General features: G+C 36.2%; 1 protein-coding gene across 3 annotated transcripts in view; it reads right to left on the bottom strand.

Moving 5' to 3' along the window:
* The window catches only part of LOC108744325 (RNA-binding protein Musashi homolog Rbp6), a 416,279-nt gene that overhangs the window by 165,285 nt on the left and 231,062 nt on the right, over positions 1–19,932 (bottom strand). For all 3 annotated transcript variants that reach the window (XM_025976307.1, XM_025976305.1, XM_025976306.1), the window contains one exon: positions 6,707–6,788. In XM_025976307.1, coding sequence (XP_025832092.1) covers positions 6,707–6,788 — 82 coding nt within the window. The remainder of the gene's footprint in view (positions 1–6,706; positions 6,789–19,932) is intronic.

Genomic DNA, 19,932 nt, shown 5'->3' with positions numbered 1-19,932 from the left:
TTCGTAATGTTAATAACTCGAAACACTTAAGTTAAAAGCCCGTTCTAAAATACTGACAGAAATTTCCGTTAAAAATAAAAGCGTCAGCATTTATAATAATCGGTATAATCCAATACAATTTGCACTCTTGCACATCTCTCAAAGATTTAACACAAAAATAACCAAAAATTACCTATTCCAAAAACTAAATTACGATTAAAAATTAACGTGCAAGATCTTTTTCAAATTTGTAGGTAGTTTTGCATGAAAATATTAGAAACGAAGTTCGATATGTCGGGCTTTCTACAAATGCTTACCCGGGGCTATGAAAAACAATTTTCATTTCTTCTAATGTCCAGAAATTATTGAAAAACTAGCAGCTATGCTCGTGTGAATAAACTGCAAAGTGATTTTTCTGTATTTAATTTATGCTTTTCATCACTTTAGTACCTTTTTGGTATTTGAGCCATCTCGCACCACTCAGTGATATACATAAACATGAGGGTAGTGACCTTACCAAAAGCCCAGCAATGATGCGATTCATTAGTTTTATCTTCATATATATTCACACTCAATTTATTTTTATATTTTGTGGTATTAGCAGTAACATTGGCAATCAAAGGCTGATGATCGCATCATTACGTGAAATTGACTTATCTACGTGCCAGCTGTAGCGAAGGTCACGAATAGGTATGTGTGTTTCGTCAGTTGTCGCTTGCGATAAAATTAAGATAACGTGGCTACAAAACCGTTAACAGTTCCCAATCATTGGCGACTCGTTAAATGGGCTACTTTTTACACCCTCTACGTGGTGCTATCACGAGATGCACTCTACAGTGCCTCCAGATGTTTTTTTTTTTTAATTTATCAGAAGCGCTAATAAAGTAAGCTTCTCTTTGTCTTTCTTCTGCGACTCTATTTCAATAACTGTTTCTTTAAATTTGAAATAGATACGTTACTACATCGGGCTTTCTACAAATGCTTACTCGGGGCTATGAAAAACAATTTTCATTTCTTCTAATGTCCAGAAATTATTGAAAAACTAGCAGCTATGCTCGTGTGAATAAACTGCAAAGTGATTTTTCTGTATTTAATTTATGCTTTTCATCACTTTAGTACCTTTTTGGTATTTATGACACAATTTCGTTGAGACATTAATACTAACCTAGATTTGCAATCGTCCTGCCATCTGATTGCAGAATTTACTATATTATCAGCGAACACAGACATTATAATCTGTGCTCCCTAATATTACCTGCGTGGTACATAATTATATAACTGGTTTTAATCCTAAAATTTTTGCAAACCTATTTTTAAAATGAAACCTCAGGGAGATCGAACTTCGTGCCTATATAAGGTCATGACTACTACATTGCGTTAAAAAATGCGTTAATTTAGATTTAACAACGTAGGAAAGTAGATATGACATTGACCAAAAATCTTAAAATTGTCAAATATACAAAGATATGCAATTTTCGATGAGATATTGTATGAACAGTGTTTGAATCATTTCATATAAGAATTGTAACAATTCGAAATAAACTTTGTTGCACATTTTTGTCTTTATATATCCATCTGAGATACGGAACTCGTCGACGCCAACTTTCTCTCGTTTTTTCCAATTCGACTGTTACATTGTGACATGTTGTCGCGTATACGGAACTTCTTAGAAGAAATGTCCTTTTTTCCCAGGGACGGTATCGAGTTCATTTCATCTCTGTCATCCAGCGTCTCTAACAAAGCGTTGCGAAAATAAAGCAATCTCAAATCCGCCGTAAACAAAACGTCAAAGTTATCACCCGTTTCCGCTTCGGAATACCCGTCTCTACCACGCCGCACACATCACCTACCGCGTCGCGTCGCGCCGCACCGCTTCGGATACGACGCAAGTGAAAAATTTCAACGAAACCGCACCCTCTGCTGTCACTTTTAAAATGGACCGAATGTGAACAATTTGACGGAAAGTTACGAAAGTATGAGTCGAATTTTGCTCGCGTGTAAAAATTGCTTCATTTAAAAATAAAACTTTTAATGGACAGTGTACGCATACCCTTTAAACACCATACAAAATATGTAGAATGAGGGTGCATTACAGTAAAAAGTAAGTAGCAACTAACGTTATTATCAGTTCTCCATTCAAAGTCAGTTTTTAGTAAAGCTGAGTAGTACAAATGCGCCGATACTTTCTTTCATACGATTATATTTTGTGAAGATATATTATCAACAAAAAAAATACAGATTAGAACCGAATATACCAACATTTTAATATAAAAGGATCAACAATTCAATATGAGAAACTCTTACTCTTGTCAATGCGAAACGTCGATGCAGTATTTTAAAAATTAAAAAACTTTTAACTGTAATTCATAATTAATATTGGGAAATACACTACGTTTGATCATCTGATTGAGCCATCTCGCACCACTCAGTGATAAACATAAACATGAGGGTAGTGACCTTACCAAAAGCCCAGCAATGATGCGATTCATTAGTTTTATCTTCATATATATTCATACTCAATTTATTTTTATATTTTGTGGTATTAGCAGTAACATTGGCAATCAAACGCTGATGATCGCATCATTACGTGAAATTGGCCTATCTACGTGTCAGCTGTAGCGAAGGTCACGAATAGGTATGTGTGTTTCGTCAGTTGTCGCTTGCGATAAAATTAAGATAACGTGGCTACAAAACCGTTAACTGTTCCCAATCATTGGCGACTCGTTAACTGGGCTACTTTTTGTGGATACTTTTTACACCTTCTACGTGGTGCTATTACGGGATGTATTCTACAGTGCCTCCAGCTGTTTTTTTTTTTTTAATTTATCAGAAGCGCTAATAAAGTAAGCTCCTCTTTGTCTTTCTTCTGCGACTTTATTTCAATAACTGTTTCTTTAAATTTGAAATAGATACGTTTTTACATCGGCTACAAAATCGAAGCGCTGCAAGAAATCGGTATTTTTACATACGAACTAGCAACTGTCACGCTACTGTAGCGCAACGGAAGCGCTACAAAATGTAGCTCGTGTGAAAAGGCTCTTAAAATAAGTCACACGGAATTTTCACCACTGCTCTTAGCAAATTCTGACGTACTTTCCATATACCTGCACCACGCAGTAGCTAACAACAATTATTGTAAGCAACGACAAAGCATCTTCCAAACGTTCAAACCTCCAACTGTAATTACTCGAACTTTACGAAACTTTGAAATGCGGTTTCTAAGTGAGAACGAACGTCTCTAACCTATGGTTTATTCTTGCGCTTAAAACAGGACGTACAAAGGACGAGGAATTTCTCTTTAGGTTTCGAAGGAAACGAATGTGCTAGAGGAAGAAATAAACTGAACGCCGAGAAACCAGACCAGAAACTGCTGCTCCTAGACATCTCGTTATAATTATACAAGTGGCTAGATGCGAATGTATGTTAGGTATATATACCTATGTATGTGTGTGTACATGTATTTGCATTAGCATTTACCTCGTCTACCGGTGAAACTTTAAAATTAGGTTTGAAAGGTGTTGTATATATTTGGCGTTAGATAAATAGTTCTCTGAGTTGCCTTCAATGAACAAATACGACAACAAGCTTGTTGTCATAGAAAGCATTAGATCAAATTCTGGTGGCCACTGCTTAAAGAAAAACACGCTGATAACCAGATTTCATTGATACCCCTTTGAAGTGGGCATAGTAAAATCAGCAGGCAAAAGTATAAACCATCGGATAAACCGTTAACAACTTTCCATGTAACTTCAATGCAACCGGGCTCTTACTGTAATTAACCCCTGACGATGTAAACCACTAAAGAGAGGGTTGGAATTTTTTTCAAAATCACATCATTTTTCGATCTTGACGTCCCGGTAATCGCTATAATATCCAGTGAGATTATAAAAGACATTTTAAATCGGGCTAATTTTCAACTTTTACGACCCTATGTGGTTTATATTTTTGTCTTTCAAAAGGGTTTCGTTGATATCTTATGCAATGCATTCCAGGGCAACTTTTTCTGGGAGCTTTATTTGACGTTTTAAAGAATAGAGTTACAATTTGAAATATCTTTCATTTCATATTTTTTTGGTGGATCATATGAAAAATTCCTTGAAGAATTTCGTATCGTTTTTGAATTTTGAAATTACTTTAGATAAGTGTAAAAATTGTATGTAACTATTAATTAATTCGCTGAAGAGCGAGAGAGAGAGAGAGAGAGACAGACCGAACAACTGGATTAATTTAGCCCCATGGTCGTCGCGGCGGTTACGAGAAAGCTTATTCCCACACTTGGGCATCACCCACACCACACTAACTCGCATGCCTAATTTATATAATAGGAGCGGTTTTATGGGCATGATTTAGTTCCTTCGTTGTGTTTCGTACGCTCCTATAATTTATTACTATCAGGCGCAAGGCAGCCTTATACAGTCGTTCTAATGCAGATTTTATTACGAATATGGAACATGACAAGGATAGGAACCGCGAAACATAGAACGAATGAGACAGGCGGAGAAACTGAATTTTAATTTTTTATATGGGACGATAAGTACCTAGAAAACATTTAAAAGAAGAATAGGAAAATTGGTAGGTAGCTATTAAAAATCGTTCATGAAACTACCATAAAAAAAAATGTAACGAAGTAGAATAAGTAGGAGAACAGAGGGCGTTAATAAAATAGGCGACTCCTTCTCAGACTGAAGGGCTAGACATAATAGACGCAGAAAAAGAGTTAAGAGAGCAAGAGGTAGCCCTAGGTAATAGTTTGAAATGTAAATTGCTCTAGTTTTTGAGAAAGGCGCAGATTGACTTAAAATAGGACGAAATGGAGGTGCATGTTCAACTAGTCCTGGATGATAACGTACAAGTCCTCTCTGAATGAAACTTATTGAGCCGCTTAAATTCATATATTTACAATATTTGTCAATTTATGTCATAATAATGAAGTCCCCGTTTGCTGAAATGTACTCTTTCGAGATTAGATGTGTCTACTATTTTGAAACACATGATAATAACATTTTTCATTTCAATTGCTGCAAGTAAGGTGATACTGGTAATTTAGATATTACTTAAGCGCTTTTTCCTTCAAGATCTTCTTTTAGTTTAGATAATTATCATTACCTACATAAACAATGGATTGAAAAGTACCCAACCACAATAAAAATTATTCTACATGCAATATCAGTTTTATAAAAGACAATTTTATAATCACATTCCACAATTGTTATTTTGTTCCAGTAACAAAATTAATCCAGAATTACCCACACATTTGATTGGCACCTTTCATAGAAAATTTCAGTACAAAAATAATACCTATCAACAAAATTAAAGGCATCAATAACCTTCCGGATTCATAAAAAGAGCACGATAATCAATTTTCGTATGCTTCTGATCATATTTAAAAAAACTAAATCACGCTTACAGGATTAAATGATAGCGTGTCATCATCGCTTTAAACGGTGTTTTGAAAACCATTTGATCGCATTGAACAATCGGTGCAACCCTTTTTGATATTAACTAGCAACAAAATTGATTATTCTTGTTGATTAATATCGCATCGAAAAAACCGGCAACGGTATCTATACAAACGTATTGTTATGACACAAACCGTGACGCCTTAAATAACTTTTAATTTTCTATTAGGTTCTTATTAGACAACAAAACTAATCAAGAATATTAATTAGACAAAACCGTAAAAGTGAGAATTCAACTTGTCGATATACAGCTATATTCAGGTTTGATATAAGTTTTAGAAAAATCTGGTCTCTCGTAGATAGAATTTTGTTCGTTTGCTCTATCCACCTTAAGATAAATTCAATTTTGTCTCTTTCGATGACACTAAAATTACGAATTTACTTATTTAAAAGAAATGCGTTACAAATTTATTTAACGTACAGTTAAACAACAAATTCTCTTTTATCTTCCTTAAATATCACAGATTGTATATTTTTTATTTCTTATTATTCATATTACAATGAAACTGTTTGNACGATTTTCCTGCTTTTCCATTTTTACGAAAACCACAGAGGCGTCTTGTTCAGCGTGCTGTCAAACCTACACTAGCAAGGAGATCGGGCTGAAACTATAGCTACAAGCTATCCAAGGATGGTACTATAGAATGTCACCTCAAGGTAGGCCTAGTGGCGTCATCTCTTGGTTAGGCCGGAAACTTATCAATCCACCCTCGTATGTACATATGTATTAGCTAATTACGAGTGCAATCGAAACCAATGGAATTACGTTTTATATAGGTATCTATATGAATTTACTTCATTCCCTTTATTCAATTTAGATTCAAATATTAATTACAACAAGTGAGTGAAGTTTAGTTAATAAACAACGCCCGCAGTAAATATTTTACTATTTTTCATTTCAAAGATCAAAAGCTCTAATTTATTTAAATGCACTAAATGATTTATATTTATTATAGTCCATTTTCATTGTTTGATCGACGATTATTATCAACAATACAAAACATTATCTCTTTGTACAGCTTTTAAATTGCAATTTCTTTGAGCAAATGACACGTTTTTCTCGACAAATGAAACAAAAAAAAACAAGTGACAGTTAATTAAACGGGTCATCAATCATATTCCCTAAATGTTGGTGTCATGTAACAAGGTGAGAAAATTTGCTGGCAACGTGTAGTTGTTCTACGGTCAACAGCGAAACCAAATAAATAAAAACGGGAGCAGTTTTTGGTCGTATTACTCGGAAAGTTTTTGCAAATAGCACCACTTACCTCGACCGCCGCGTTGCAGGATCTTTCATTACCATAACTTCTGTAATATCGCCATATTTGCTAAAGTATTCGCGCAGACTTTCTGCAACAAAAAACAAAAACCCATCAGTTACACAACGAAGTCGAAACAACATTCCGTTTCTAGTCTAATTAGGGTAGATAAGTAGGTAAACTGATAAACCAAGCCAGCCCTATTTGGACGATGATACATCATTCAAATAAGTTGGTCTATTTCTCGTATTTACGTAGAGAAATAGAGAATAAGAAGTTCATCGTTATGAGAATGAATAATGGCAAATCTAACTTTCTTTTTAATGGGATTTGAAACTTTAGCCTCTAATTAAATACCACTGAAACTACAATTGGAGCAGATAATATGAAGCTACGAGTATTTTAACTTTTCGACTTTGTTACTCAGAATAATCAACCTAGTTAAACGGAAATGAAAAATTCGTTTGTCCGAAATATACATTTCCAACCAAATTAATTTTGTAATAGCAGAATACTTAACATTAGTTTCAAACAAGATTCCTAATAAGTACAAGTTAAATATATAAAACATAAGAAAATTGTTCTATACGAATTTTAATTTTTCTACATAATTTAAACATGTGGAAACTTCTATAGTTGCCCGAGATAAAAATGTTCAGTCTCTCAGAGTCTCTGAAAGCGAGACTCGAGTCTCCGTCTCTCAACGAGTCTCTCTGGTGTCACTGAGAGAGACTGTCGAGAGACTGTCAAAAAAATTGTTTAGCGTCTCTGAACGAGAGACTCGAGTAGCTCATAGAGAGATCCTCATTTCGTATCCAGTCTCTGAACGAGAGACTCGAGTAGCTCATAGAGAGATCCTCATTTCGTATCCAGTCTCTGAACGACCGACTCGAATCTCTGAACGAGAGGCTCGAATCTCTCAATAAGTGGTGTCTCGATAGACATGGTTAAAATTTTCTAAGTTCAACATATTTCAGAGATCCCAGTCTTTCTACGAGAGACTCGAGTCTCTCAATTTTTCAGTTTTATTCATTTAATCTCTATGTGAGAGACTCGAATCTCTGATATAACAATTTTATCGCTCGAGTCTCTCATACTGTATGACTGTGAGAGATCCTTAAAAACACTTAGATAATAACTGAGAGACTGTGAGAGACGCTCTCTGAGAAGCTGAAAGACTCTGAGAGACTGGCGAGAGACTGAAAATTTTTGTCTATTGTAATAAAGAAAAAATGGAATTAATCTTTCGAACTGTAAACCTATTTATAACAAAATAAAATACAGCCTGTATTACTCAGGAATGGTTTGCTTTTCTATCAGTCAAAGAATTTTTAGAATAGGAACATGGACTCTGCATAGAACCAACGACAAGTCTTAAATACGTGTTATGTGGGCATTTGCTTTTGCTTTGGTGTTATTGAAAAATTGTTAAAACCGTATAGATAATAAGATTTTAACAGATCTAACTCTTCATCAGCCTTTTTTTTTCAATAAAATTGCGACAAAACGGTTTTTGAACAGGATTTATAAGCGCTTAATCGTACATTTAAAAAAATATATTTGTGCTGATTGCAAGAGCTCTTTTAAATGATTAAAACAAACCGCAGAGAAACATCAACCATATAATATTCATCAGACCATAGCGAATTAGTCGATGTTACAAACTCACTATCAGCTAGTCTGTTAGTGGATGTACCTACCTATAACAAAGATATTTCAAAGAGAAAGTTCAGGATCCCACCCTCAAAGTGCACCCTTATTAATTTTAACGAGAGCGACGGCAACGCCATCCTGATTCGAGCTCATTTCCGACATTTTTGGTGGCTTTTGTAATCTCTTTTGCTATTATTTCCGGCCCGTATAACCAAATTTTTTACACTTCGTTGTCTCGAAACGTTGAATTAATCGACTAACGGAATATAATTTTCTTTGTGCAATGTGTACCAACAGCACAACTCACAGCTTCAACTTGTTATGTATTAGAATAGATAACTCACAGAACATTTTGTTATCGAATGAATATTATCTAGAACCCACACAAAACAGGATAATGGGAAAAGTTGGTAGAAAAACGCTCGTCTAATAGTTTTACGTTTGAAACTCCTAACACAACAGCTAAGACAAAAAATTTAACACAAACTTCTAAACATTGGCTCAATATTTTTTAACATTAAAGATTTTATAAAGATAAGAGACAAAAAATTACAAGAAGTTGCTAATTTTAGGTATCTAGGAAGTCAGATAAGTCAGAACGGAAGGAGTAATAGGGATATAACGCAAAGGATAGCGCAGGATCGAGTCGCCTTCAATAAAAAGAAGTCACTTCTATGCTCGCGAACGGTTAATTTAGAAATTCGAAAAAGGTTGTTAAGGGTGTATGTTAGGAGCACGGCGCTGTACAGGTGCGAATCATGGGCAGAAGGCGCGGCGGAAAAAAAAGGTTAGAAGCGTTCGAAAGAATAGGAGAACAGAGGACTCTATGGAAGTCAATAAGAAATAGGCGATGTAGGTTAGTCGGACACCTTCTCAGGCACGAAGGTCTAGTCAGAGACGTATGAGAGGCAGAAACGAAAATTAAGAGGTAGACGTAGATTAGATTACTGTTCGCAAATAGCTAAGGATATGGGTTGTTCTAGTTTTACGAGGTTTCGACCATTGCTTAGCATTCCGGAGGACACCGGTTCGATTCCGGGTCCGTCTGCGTTGGTCCAAGTTTTTCTGTGGTTTCCTTGGATCACTTAGGCAAATGCTGGGGCAGTAATTTTCCACAGATAATCTTTCATTCTCTTCTGTCTTCATTTCGTCCGTCTCATCTTTCTCACCCGAACCACCACCCACCCATTCCCACGATTCCTGAGAGCAGGCTGAAGAGGGCCTTCCGCCCTACCTTCCAACATAGTCCAGAGGGATTGCCCGCCCACCAGCATTACTGGCTGATGAGAATGAGATGAGTTTTAGGGAGATACGAAGATTAGGTCAGGATAGGGAAGAGTGGAGGTGCGTGTCTAACCAATTTTAAGACTGACGACATTATGATGATGAAAGATTTTGGGGAAAACGATGACTAGCTCAAAATTGATTGCCGCTCTTTAAAATTTGATCATTTATAGATAATGTTGAAACGTTTTAGAATTTTAACGTCATCTTCCGAATTATGTCGCAAGTTCTACTACATCCTTAATACGAGACATGTTCTACTACCCACGACCGATGATCTTCAAGCAAATATCATCTTTTAATAATCGAGATGTTGTCACCAACTGTATTATAAAAATTTTTAATATCAATATCAAAAAGTCTATATATAATCTCACAATTTCGTTTTCCAAAAATCATTTACGAAAGTTATAAAAAATTTACTTAAGTAGGTACTGAAAAGAAAACAAGAGGTCCTTAAAACTGCCGATGGTGGCGATCATTTTCTACACGTATTGGTAGACGTAATAAAGCCCATTAAAAATTAACCCTGTCCCAATAAAGAGGGTGATATCAAACCGGTTATTCCTTCGGACTAATAACAATTTATTTAGCATTAAACTGGCTTTGTAGATTTAAACAAATGTACTGCTTTGTCGCCCGGGAATTTAATGACAACTACGAGTAGGGGGTTGTAAAACGTCGTCGAAACCATAACAAAAGCTCTTAAACTTTCATGCACTTAATGAACTCCCTCTCGACGATACTAAATCTACTTTAGCGTTTTGGGATCATACTTTACGACAGCTGTCGAACAGAATCTGACGTCAACTGCGATCTAAAGAGGATGCGATGCCATATCAAAGGACAACGCGACATACTCATTATCCATGCAGCCATGCATCAACGTGTATACGAAATTATATTTCTATTAAACAAACTACAGTTGTCAAAGCAGGGAGATCAACTGATATGAAAACAACAACTCAATAAGAAATTTTTTTAAATATAAACGTATTCATGAAGGATAATACTGTTCAAATAATGATTTTGCTAAAAAAATACAATAAAATAATTGCTACGCAACATAACTTACATTAAGGACAAAAGGATAAATATATATAATATGTTATGGATAGCTCTTTTATAATAGTATGATAATAACTGTGAAATTAATGGTAATGTAATAATGTAAGTGAAACACAGCTCGTCGACTCGAGTAGGTTTATTTAATTTTCGCGAGTGTTTTAAATGAAGCAGCTTTTAATCTACCGTACGAATGTTGTTTCTTTTTAGTGCATTTCCTGACTGTTTAAGCATATGAAAAAGCAGGCGTCGTAGTCTGAAAAGCAAACTAAAGCAGATTTTTATGTACCTACTCTGCAACGTTTCGAAACAAACATAAAAAACAAATGAAAAAAAAAAAACAAAAATAACAAAACAAGAAAGCAACTAGCTTTGTTTAGCGCGAATGTGCATTCTGTAATAAGCATCCCGCCGTTGTTTCCTTTACGGTTCGACGGCTCCAGTGTTGCCAGCAACAAAAAAATTATGACGAGTTACAAGGCACGTTATTAGTTCTTCTCTTTTTCACGGTATCTCTTTCTAACACCCTCACAGACATACGCATATGTATATATATATATATTCGACAATGTTACTTAACACTGTTTTGACATCATTCGAAGCGTGCATTACGTATGACAAACGGAACGATGATAAATAACAAGCATCCTGTGCAGCAGTCCTTGCACCTGAATCCTGGTGCACTTCCTTATAAGCATAACGTACGTCTCTTCTCTATCGAAGGGGAAAAAGGGTTGTTTTTATTTTTCTTTTTTTTTCCGGGAAGCACAATCACATTTACAAAGTATTCAGAAGGGAAAATTAGCTCGTTTTTGATTAAGCACGTAGAGCAAGGAATTCTGCGCCATTTAAGGAATGAGAAATGATGAAATAGGGGTGGTATCAAAACAATAAGCAAACACAATCCCAACGAACAATTAAAAGCAATTAAACATATGTAAATACAATAATGTGCATTAATTAAAGGTATACTATTGTGTTTTACAGTTTTTCGATCGGAACAAGAAGAAAATCAAGGTCGAAACAAAAACGTGGTGTGAGGTTTTACACCAGATATTTCCACTCAATTGGTCTGTTGGTTTTCTTTTAATCTTTCAACAAATATAAATATAAACCAAAAAGGGTCTCACCTTAATTACCACAAAACCTGCTCGTAGTGAACACGTGTTTCACTTCCAACGTGCAAGATTGCGTTAATAATGTCTAAGTGTATCAAAAGTGGACAAAACATGTGCCTATTGTGGTTTTGTCGTTTAGTTTATTTATTTATTGCATCATCAGAGTTTTCTACATCCAAAGATGATTATCAAAATTGGCAAAGTCCGCAGTAAATTATCTATGAGAATGGACAGATCTTCTTCCTTGTTTCCACTTGGGACTATGGCCATTTGTTATTGAACACGCCTTTGTTAAGTTAGGAAGTGCTTCGTGAGTAGTTTAGACAAAATGAAAAGAGATAACCGAATAATAGCAGTCAGTACAGCGGTTAGAGGTTGTTTAGATACGTAAAAAATTAGGGTCGGCTTTATAACTGCCTGAATGGCATTATATCTTTAAACAAGCGCCTTCGGTTCCCAAAATTCCTGAAAATGTTGAACTTTCTTTAAAGTCCGATGATGGTAGCATGCTCAAATTCTGCTTCTGTTAAACATCAATTGGCGTATTGTTATTCCTTTTTCTTTATTAGTGCCCGCTCGTTGCAATTTCCTGCCTGACATCTCTTTTCTATATTTACGATACTCCCTACGTCTGTTATGTCAGCGATCGCTCTAGTCTAGTAAGTAAGTTGGAAGAAGAAAGTAAATGTAACAGTTTTATTGCAAACTATACTAATTTTGAACGTCTCAACTACATTTGAGCTTTTAATGCATCTTAAGTATTCTGAAAGAACATATCTTGGCTTGACAATGTTAAGTATAATTGCATCATCATCATCATCATAAGGTCATCAGTCCTAAGACTGGTTGGACACGTACCTCCACTCTTTCCTATCCTGAGCCAAACTTCGCATTTCCCTAAAACTAGAACAGCCCACATCCTTAACTATTTGCGAACAGTAATCTAATCTAGGTCTACCTCTACCCCTCCTAACTCCTGTTTCTTCCTCTAATATGTCTCTGACTAGACCTTCATGTCTGAGAAGGTGTTCTACCAACCTATCTCGCCTATTTTTTATTGTCTTCCATAGAGTCCTCTGTTCTCCTATTTTTTCCAATACCTCTTCATTTCTAACCTTTTCTACCCACGATATCCTCATCATCCGCCTATAACACCACATTTCGAACGCTTCTAACCTTTTCTTTTCCGCCGCTCCCAAATATGTGGCATCATATTCATTTAATATTTATTCTTAACTGGAGTAAAATTATCAACATTTAAAGCGTGTTGACAGTGAGCGAAATCTGCAAAATTCGAAGCCGAGCCAATTCCAATATTTCCAGCTCTTCCCTTTGCACAGTTTATTTAAGAGAAAAATTGAAAAGTTCATTTCCTCAAGTTCGAAACTAACGCCCAAGGGCAGCAATCAGTAGTTGCACGTCCTTTCCCGATCGACCTGCACTTGCCCAAAGGCATCCTTTTCCTTCCCTCCTCCTCCTGCACGGCATCGTCTCATCTTATATCCCCCTTATTTTCCTACCCTTTCCCATCTCCACCCACACCACCAAGAGCAGTACTATTCAATAATCCAGCAATTTACGATGGTTACATTTCAATATATTACCGCGTCAATTAAATTACTAGTAATTAAACTGTCGTTTCTTGACTCACGCTCCCGGCCATGTTACACCGTTTAATGAGTGTCCGGGATGTTACGAGAGGGAGAGAATGAGAGAGATAGATATGTAGAAAAGGACAAACGAAATAGGGGAAACCGTTCGTTTCGGGACGGAGATTATAGGGATTCAAGTCAATAAGCGATTTTATTTTAAGTACTCACCGTCGTATCCAGCGAAAATTTTCAGCTACAAAATAAAATTAAGTCTAAAACTATCGGGTTGTTCGGAAAGTCATTTCGTTTTCTCCCGACAGAGGATTTAATTGTATTCTTTTGCTCCCAACTTCACATTTAAACCGTATAATTTTTATATGCTTTGAGAGCTCATATAGCAAGGCTTGTATGTGAAAAATTCCAATTCATTCTACGCAGTAATTTTTGGTTGGTGCCCTTTTAAATATGGAGAGCGATAAGCAGCATTTTCGACATATCTTACTGTTTTACTACAGAAAGGGTAAAAATGCTGTTCAAGCCAGAAAGAAATTGACTGATGTGTATGGAGAAGGTGTGTTGACAGTACGCCAGTGCCAGAACTGGTTCGCTAAATTTCGATCCGGCAATTTTGATGTCGAAGATGCACCACGTTCGGGAAGGCCGGTTGAAGCTGATAAAGACGCGATAAAGGCATTAGTTGATGTGAACCGGCGAATAACAACACGTGAGATCGGATTGAGGTTAAATTTATCAAATTCAACAGTTTATGACCACTTGAAAGGCCTGGGATTATCCTCGAAGCTCGATGTATGGGTTCCCCATGTTCTCACAGAGAGAAATCTGTGTCGCCGCATTGACGTCTGCGATTCGCTTCTCAAACGTCACGAAAATGATCCGTTTTTGAAGCGCATCATCACTGGGGACGAAAAATGGGTTGTATACAACAACGTCAAACGCAAGAGGTCATGGAGCAAAAAAGATGAACCGGCTCAAACCATTTCCAAAGCCGATATTCACCAAAAAAAGGTGATGCTGTCTGTTTGGTGGGATTTTAAAGGAATCGTTTTTTTTGAGCTTTTACCGGATAACACAACGATTAATTCGGAAGTCTACTGTCATCAGCTGGACAAACTGAATGATGCACTTCAACAGAAAAGGTCAGAACTAATCAACAGGAAAGGTGTAGTGTTTCACCAAGACAACGCGAGACCTCACACAAGTTTGGTCACTCGCCAAAAGCTTTTACAGCTTGAATGGGATACAATGCTACACCCACCATATTCTCCAGACCTGGCACCATCGGATTATTATTTGTTCCGGTCACTCCAAAATTTTTTAGACGGTAAAACCTTCACCTCAAATGAGGAGGTCAAAAACCTCCTCGATCAGTTTTTTGCCAGCAAAGACCAAAAATTTTATGAGTGTGAAATTATGCTACTACCAGAAAGACGGCAAAAGGTGTTGGACTAGAACGGTCAATATATAATTTAATAAAGTATTTGTTTATTATACGAAAACTGTCTTTCATTTCCACAAAAAAAAAACGAAATGATTTTCCGAACAACCCTATAATTTCATTATATACAATTTTATCATTCAAGTGTTAAAATATTTAATATGTGCCTTTTCTAATTTGATTTGAAGGCGTATAGTTTATTTAACGTTTTCGAATAGATACAGTAGCTTTCGTTTTTTTAGGTCGGAAGTGCGGACGCTACTTGCAGAAGAAACTTTCCAATTTATGAACTTTCTTTAGTCAAAGTAATAAAAGTAGTTGTTCGAAACCGACAAACTCGGGACGGGATGTATAGCTGGGCTATGCGACGGTGGTTTAACAGTCGATATCAGGGAACTTTTCGGTGTAAACATTTTAAGAACATTGTCAACGTGATTTGCAAGTTACGTTTGCGCATTTCGTAAAAATTCAGATCCGCTAACCGAAATTGTAAACATCCGGATTAATGAACTAACAGAAAATCAGTCTATCGGGCAACAATTTAATTATTTTATGTATTTGGTAGAGATGTGCAAAATGATTTGTTAAAATTATTTAAATAGAAAATGTAAATACTTTTTTGATTTGTTATTTCAAATGTAAAATACAAAATAGGTTTCCGTTTATTTCAACATTTTCTTATGTTCAAAATGTTTTTTAAGAAAACCTTACAGGCATTTGCTCATTTTTTTAATATTGGAGTTTTTTAGACTAATAGTTGTGTTTGCAATTATATCACCAGCTGCAAAGATTGAGTATGATTTATATTTTTCTGTTTGAAATGATTGAGATATAGTTTTTCTATTTTTGTGTTATAGTTTCTTCAGTTTAAAAACAAATAATTCTTCTATATGCTTCTTTATTTACCTATGTCACTCATTTGGTAAAAGACACTGATGTCAGAATAGCTTGTTTACCGTGAAAGATCAGAGCCAAAATAGGGTTGTTATAATTTTATTGATGTAAAATCTATATCAATCATTTTATATCAAAATATTTATAACCCCATTTTGTTTCCAATCTTGTACACATTGTAATAAGATAAAGAAATGGAATCCATAGTTTCGTGAGCTTTGGATTCATAGAATAAGTGAAGTTTTTCGAATCGTTTTTTAAGAATTTTGGATTATGTGCATCTACGAGGGTGGATTGATAAGTTTCCGGCCTAACCAAGAGATGACGCCACTAGGCCTACCTTGAGGTGACATTCTATAGTACCATCCTTGGATAGCTTGTAGCTATAGTTTCAGCCCGATCTCCTTGCTAGTGTAGGTTTGACAGCACGCTGAACAAGACGCCTCTGTGGTTTTCGTAAAAATGGAAAAGCAGGAAAATCGTGCTGTCATCAAATACTTTTATTTGAAGGGGTTAACGCCGAAGGAAATTAAAAAAGAGATGGACTCAACACTGGGGACATCCTCCCCGTCATATTCAACCGTTAAGCAGTGGGTTTCCGAGTTTAAAAAGGGTCGTGTGAGCACCTCTGATGGGCCTCGCTCAGGACGCCCCGTTGAGGTCACAACTCCAGATATGATCGAAAAAATTCATCAAATAGTGCTGGGAGACCGCAGATTGAAAGTGCGTGAGATAGCTGAGACCTGTAAGATGTCATATGAACGTGTGCAACATATTTTGCACCAACATTTGCATATGGAAAAGCTCTGTGCAAGATGGGTGCCGCGTTTGCTAACAGTCGACCAAAAATTGATTCGAAAAAACATTTCTACCGCAAATTTGTCATTGTATAAGCGTAATCCAAGCGAATTTTTGCGTCGATTCGTAACCGTTGACGAAACGTGGGTCCACCACTACACTCCTGAAACCAAAGAACAGTCTAAACAGTGGATTGGACCAGGGGAACCAACTCCAAAGAAGGCAAAAACAATTTTTTCGGCGAACAAGGTTATGGCTACTGTTTTTTGGGATGCAAGAGGTATTATATACATTGATTACCTTGCAAAGGGTAATACTATCACTGGTCAATACTACGCAGACTTATTGCAACGTTTGAGCCACGAGGTGAAAATTAAACGACCTCATCTGGCGAAGAAAAAAATCTTGTTTCATCACGATAACGCACCAGCGCACACGTCAATCGTTGCGACGGCTAAAATCAACGATCTAAAGTTTGAATTGATGCCGCACCCTCCTTACTCTCCAGACCTAGCCCCGAGTGACTATTTTCTGTTCCCTAATCTCAAAAAATGGCTTGGCGGTAAGAGATTTGCGGACAATGAAGAAGTAATCGAAGCTGTAAATGGTTATTTTGAGGAGCTTGACGAATCAGTCTATAGAGATGGCATTAATAGACTGGAACACCGCTATGAGAAATGTATCAGCCTTGGAGGAGATTATGTTGAGAAATAAAAAAAAAAAATTTTTAAAAACCTTGTTTTTCTTGGTCAGGCCGGAAACTTATCAATCCACCCTCGTATTAACACACCACAATATCTTGTAGTTTTCATTTTTACACAGCTGGCGTATATCAATTCGATATTGTTTTGAGGGCTGTTTTGTCGTAATTCATAGAATTTGACAGTTCCTTACAATAAGTGGTGATTTAGCAGGTGCTGATATCAATTTGGAATTTCAAAATTTCATGGACCATGACATTGAACCCGGAAAACAATATCGATCCAATATTTTAGATTATCCATTTCCAAGGAATTTAGAATTTTTTGGACTCTCTTCGGTTAAAGAATTGGAACGACCAATTGTTCCCTTTTTCAGCTTCTAATACCTTCAATGGAAAATGTGTGCAACTTTCATTCATCATTTTACATAATGCTTGATAGGTGATACTAGCAAAACCTCTAACGACAGAAATGTATACGTTTGGAAAAGTATTTTAAATAAGTAAAATACAAAATGCTTTTCTCAAAAAAGTGTTTAAATGCAACATAAAAATAGGTATTTGCTATTTTGTATTTGCATTTCAAATGAAAGTACCTATTACTAATAAATCATATCTCTGATATTTGGGTAATCTATTTAGCCTATAGTGATGCATTTACATTCTACTTGAAAATATTTCCAAAAAATATTCGTTCCGTATAAAATTCGTCATTACATTTAAAATTGAGTAATTTAACGGAACGTTTTATAGTCGAATTTTCTTGCAGATATTCTATTCGGCAACGTGTTTGCTTGTATGTATCGTACGGGGCCATATACGTACGTATGTGTGTTGTGTGGCTCTGGTAAAGAATCCGCAATAACCGAGTTTGCCTGTCGTCCATATTCTCCGGCTGTTTTCTCTTTGCAAGAAAGGCAATCTCGGTACCAAATTGAAATCTTTTGAGCACAACTCAGATACCACTCCAAGTCGGATGTATGATCAGATTATCTTCCGCCATAACTTCGAGGCACAAATATTCCTTAGTCATCGTCTGCAACCACCCAATTTACCACCCCTTTCGTTCGCAACCCCAAACCACCTCTGCTCGGTAATAATAATAATTACTAAATACAGTATAAACTCTCTGTATCACACCTCAAAGGGAAAGTTCACTTTATTTTGCGATATACATAACAGGCGGGCTGAAAAATTCGTAGGCTAGCATAGAAAAATTATTTTTATTGATAGAATTTGAGTTTATTATTCAATATAGTTCCCTTCGAGGGCTATACACGATTATAGCGGTCATCCCGAGATAAAAATGTTCAATCTCTCAGAGTCTCTGAAAGCGAGACTCGAGTCTCCGTCTCTCATCGAGTCTCTCTGGTGTCGCTGAGAGAAACTGTCAAAAATACTGTTTAGCGACTCTGAACGAGAGACTCGAGTCGCTCATAGAGAGATCCTCATTTCGTATCCCGTATCCTGTCTCTGAACGAGAGACTCGAGTCGCTCATAGAGAGATCCTCATTTCGTATCAAGTCTCTTTGTGAGAGACTAGAATCTCTGAATTAACAATTTTATCGTTCGAGTTTCTCATACAGAGACTGTGAGAGATCCATAAAAACACCTAGGCAATAATTGAGAGACCGTCAAAGACTGTGAGAGACGCTCCCAGAGACGCTTAAAGACTCTGAGAGACTGAAAATTTTTGTCTACATACAATTTTTCGATACCATTTTTATAATACGATTTGCCTTTAGCCACAAAATAGGCTTCAGTTTCGGCGATTACCTCTTCATCGACACGAAATTTCTGTCCAGCGAGCATCCTCTTGAGGTCTGAGAACAGAAAGAAGTCGCTGGAGGCCAGATCTGGAGAGTACGGTGGATGCGGAAGCAATTGGAAGCCCAATTCATGGAATTTTGCCCTCGATTTTATTGATTTGTGACACGGTGCATTGCCTTATGGTGTTTGTTTCAAAAAATCTTAAAGTGGTACAGGTCAAAATATTTATAAAACATCCGAAAAATATTGTTTCCATTGAACACACTCGGTATGTTATTAACGCTTAGAGGAATTCCTCCATCATAAGTGCTTTCCCATATACATATTTACTGCTATTGTAATTGAGAAAATGTTATTTCTGTATGAATTTCATTTGTGCTAACAATGCACTTTAACTAATTACACTTTAAGATATGAATACAAAAGGTCGCACCGCTTCGTCGAATAAGACCTGCACATTATTAATATCCTTTCTTACAGTAATGCCACCTTGGTGTTAAATAAATTTGTATGTATATTTTCACATGTCCTTCATAGATCGTCGATATGAAAATCAATATCGTGAGATCTTTTCGAAACTTAACTTTCATGTTTCACAACAAGTAACACCACTCAAAATACTTTAAAGCTCATGAAACAACAGACAAAAATTATATTTATATATTTTTAGGTTAGTAGTCACGTTCTAAATCCGCCCTAACGAAGAAGGACGCTTTGTTACAAGGTCATCGGTAGTTCGAAAGGCATTCAGGGCGAATTATTTTTCATTTATTAGTGATAATTTCTTGATGACTAAACTCGAAGATTTGAATTCGTTGAAAAGGACCATGGAGTTGTCGGAAAATTCGGAAAGTAAGTTAGTAACAACATCGAATGGTTCGTTGCGTTCGACTGGAGGTTATTAT

This window comes from Agrilus planipennis, unplaced genomic scaffold, assembly GCF_000699045.2.
Source record: "Agrilus planipennis isolate EAB-ADULT unplaced genomic scaffold, Apla_2.0 scaffold17, whole genome shotgun sequence".
NCBI classification, from domain to species: Eukaryota; Metazoa; Arthropoda; class Insecta; order Coleoptera; family Buprestidae; genus Agrilus; species Agrilus planipennis.
This window is presented reverse-complemented; position numbering and strand designations above follow the sequence as displayed.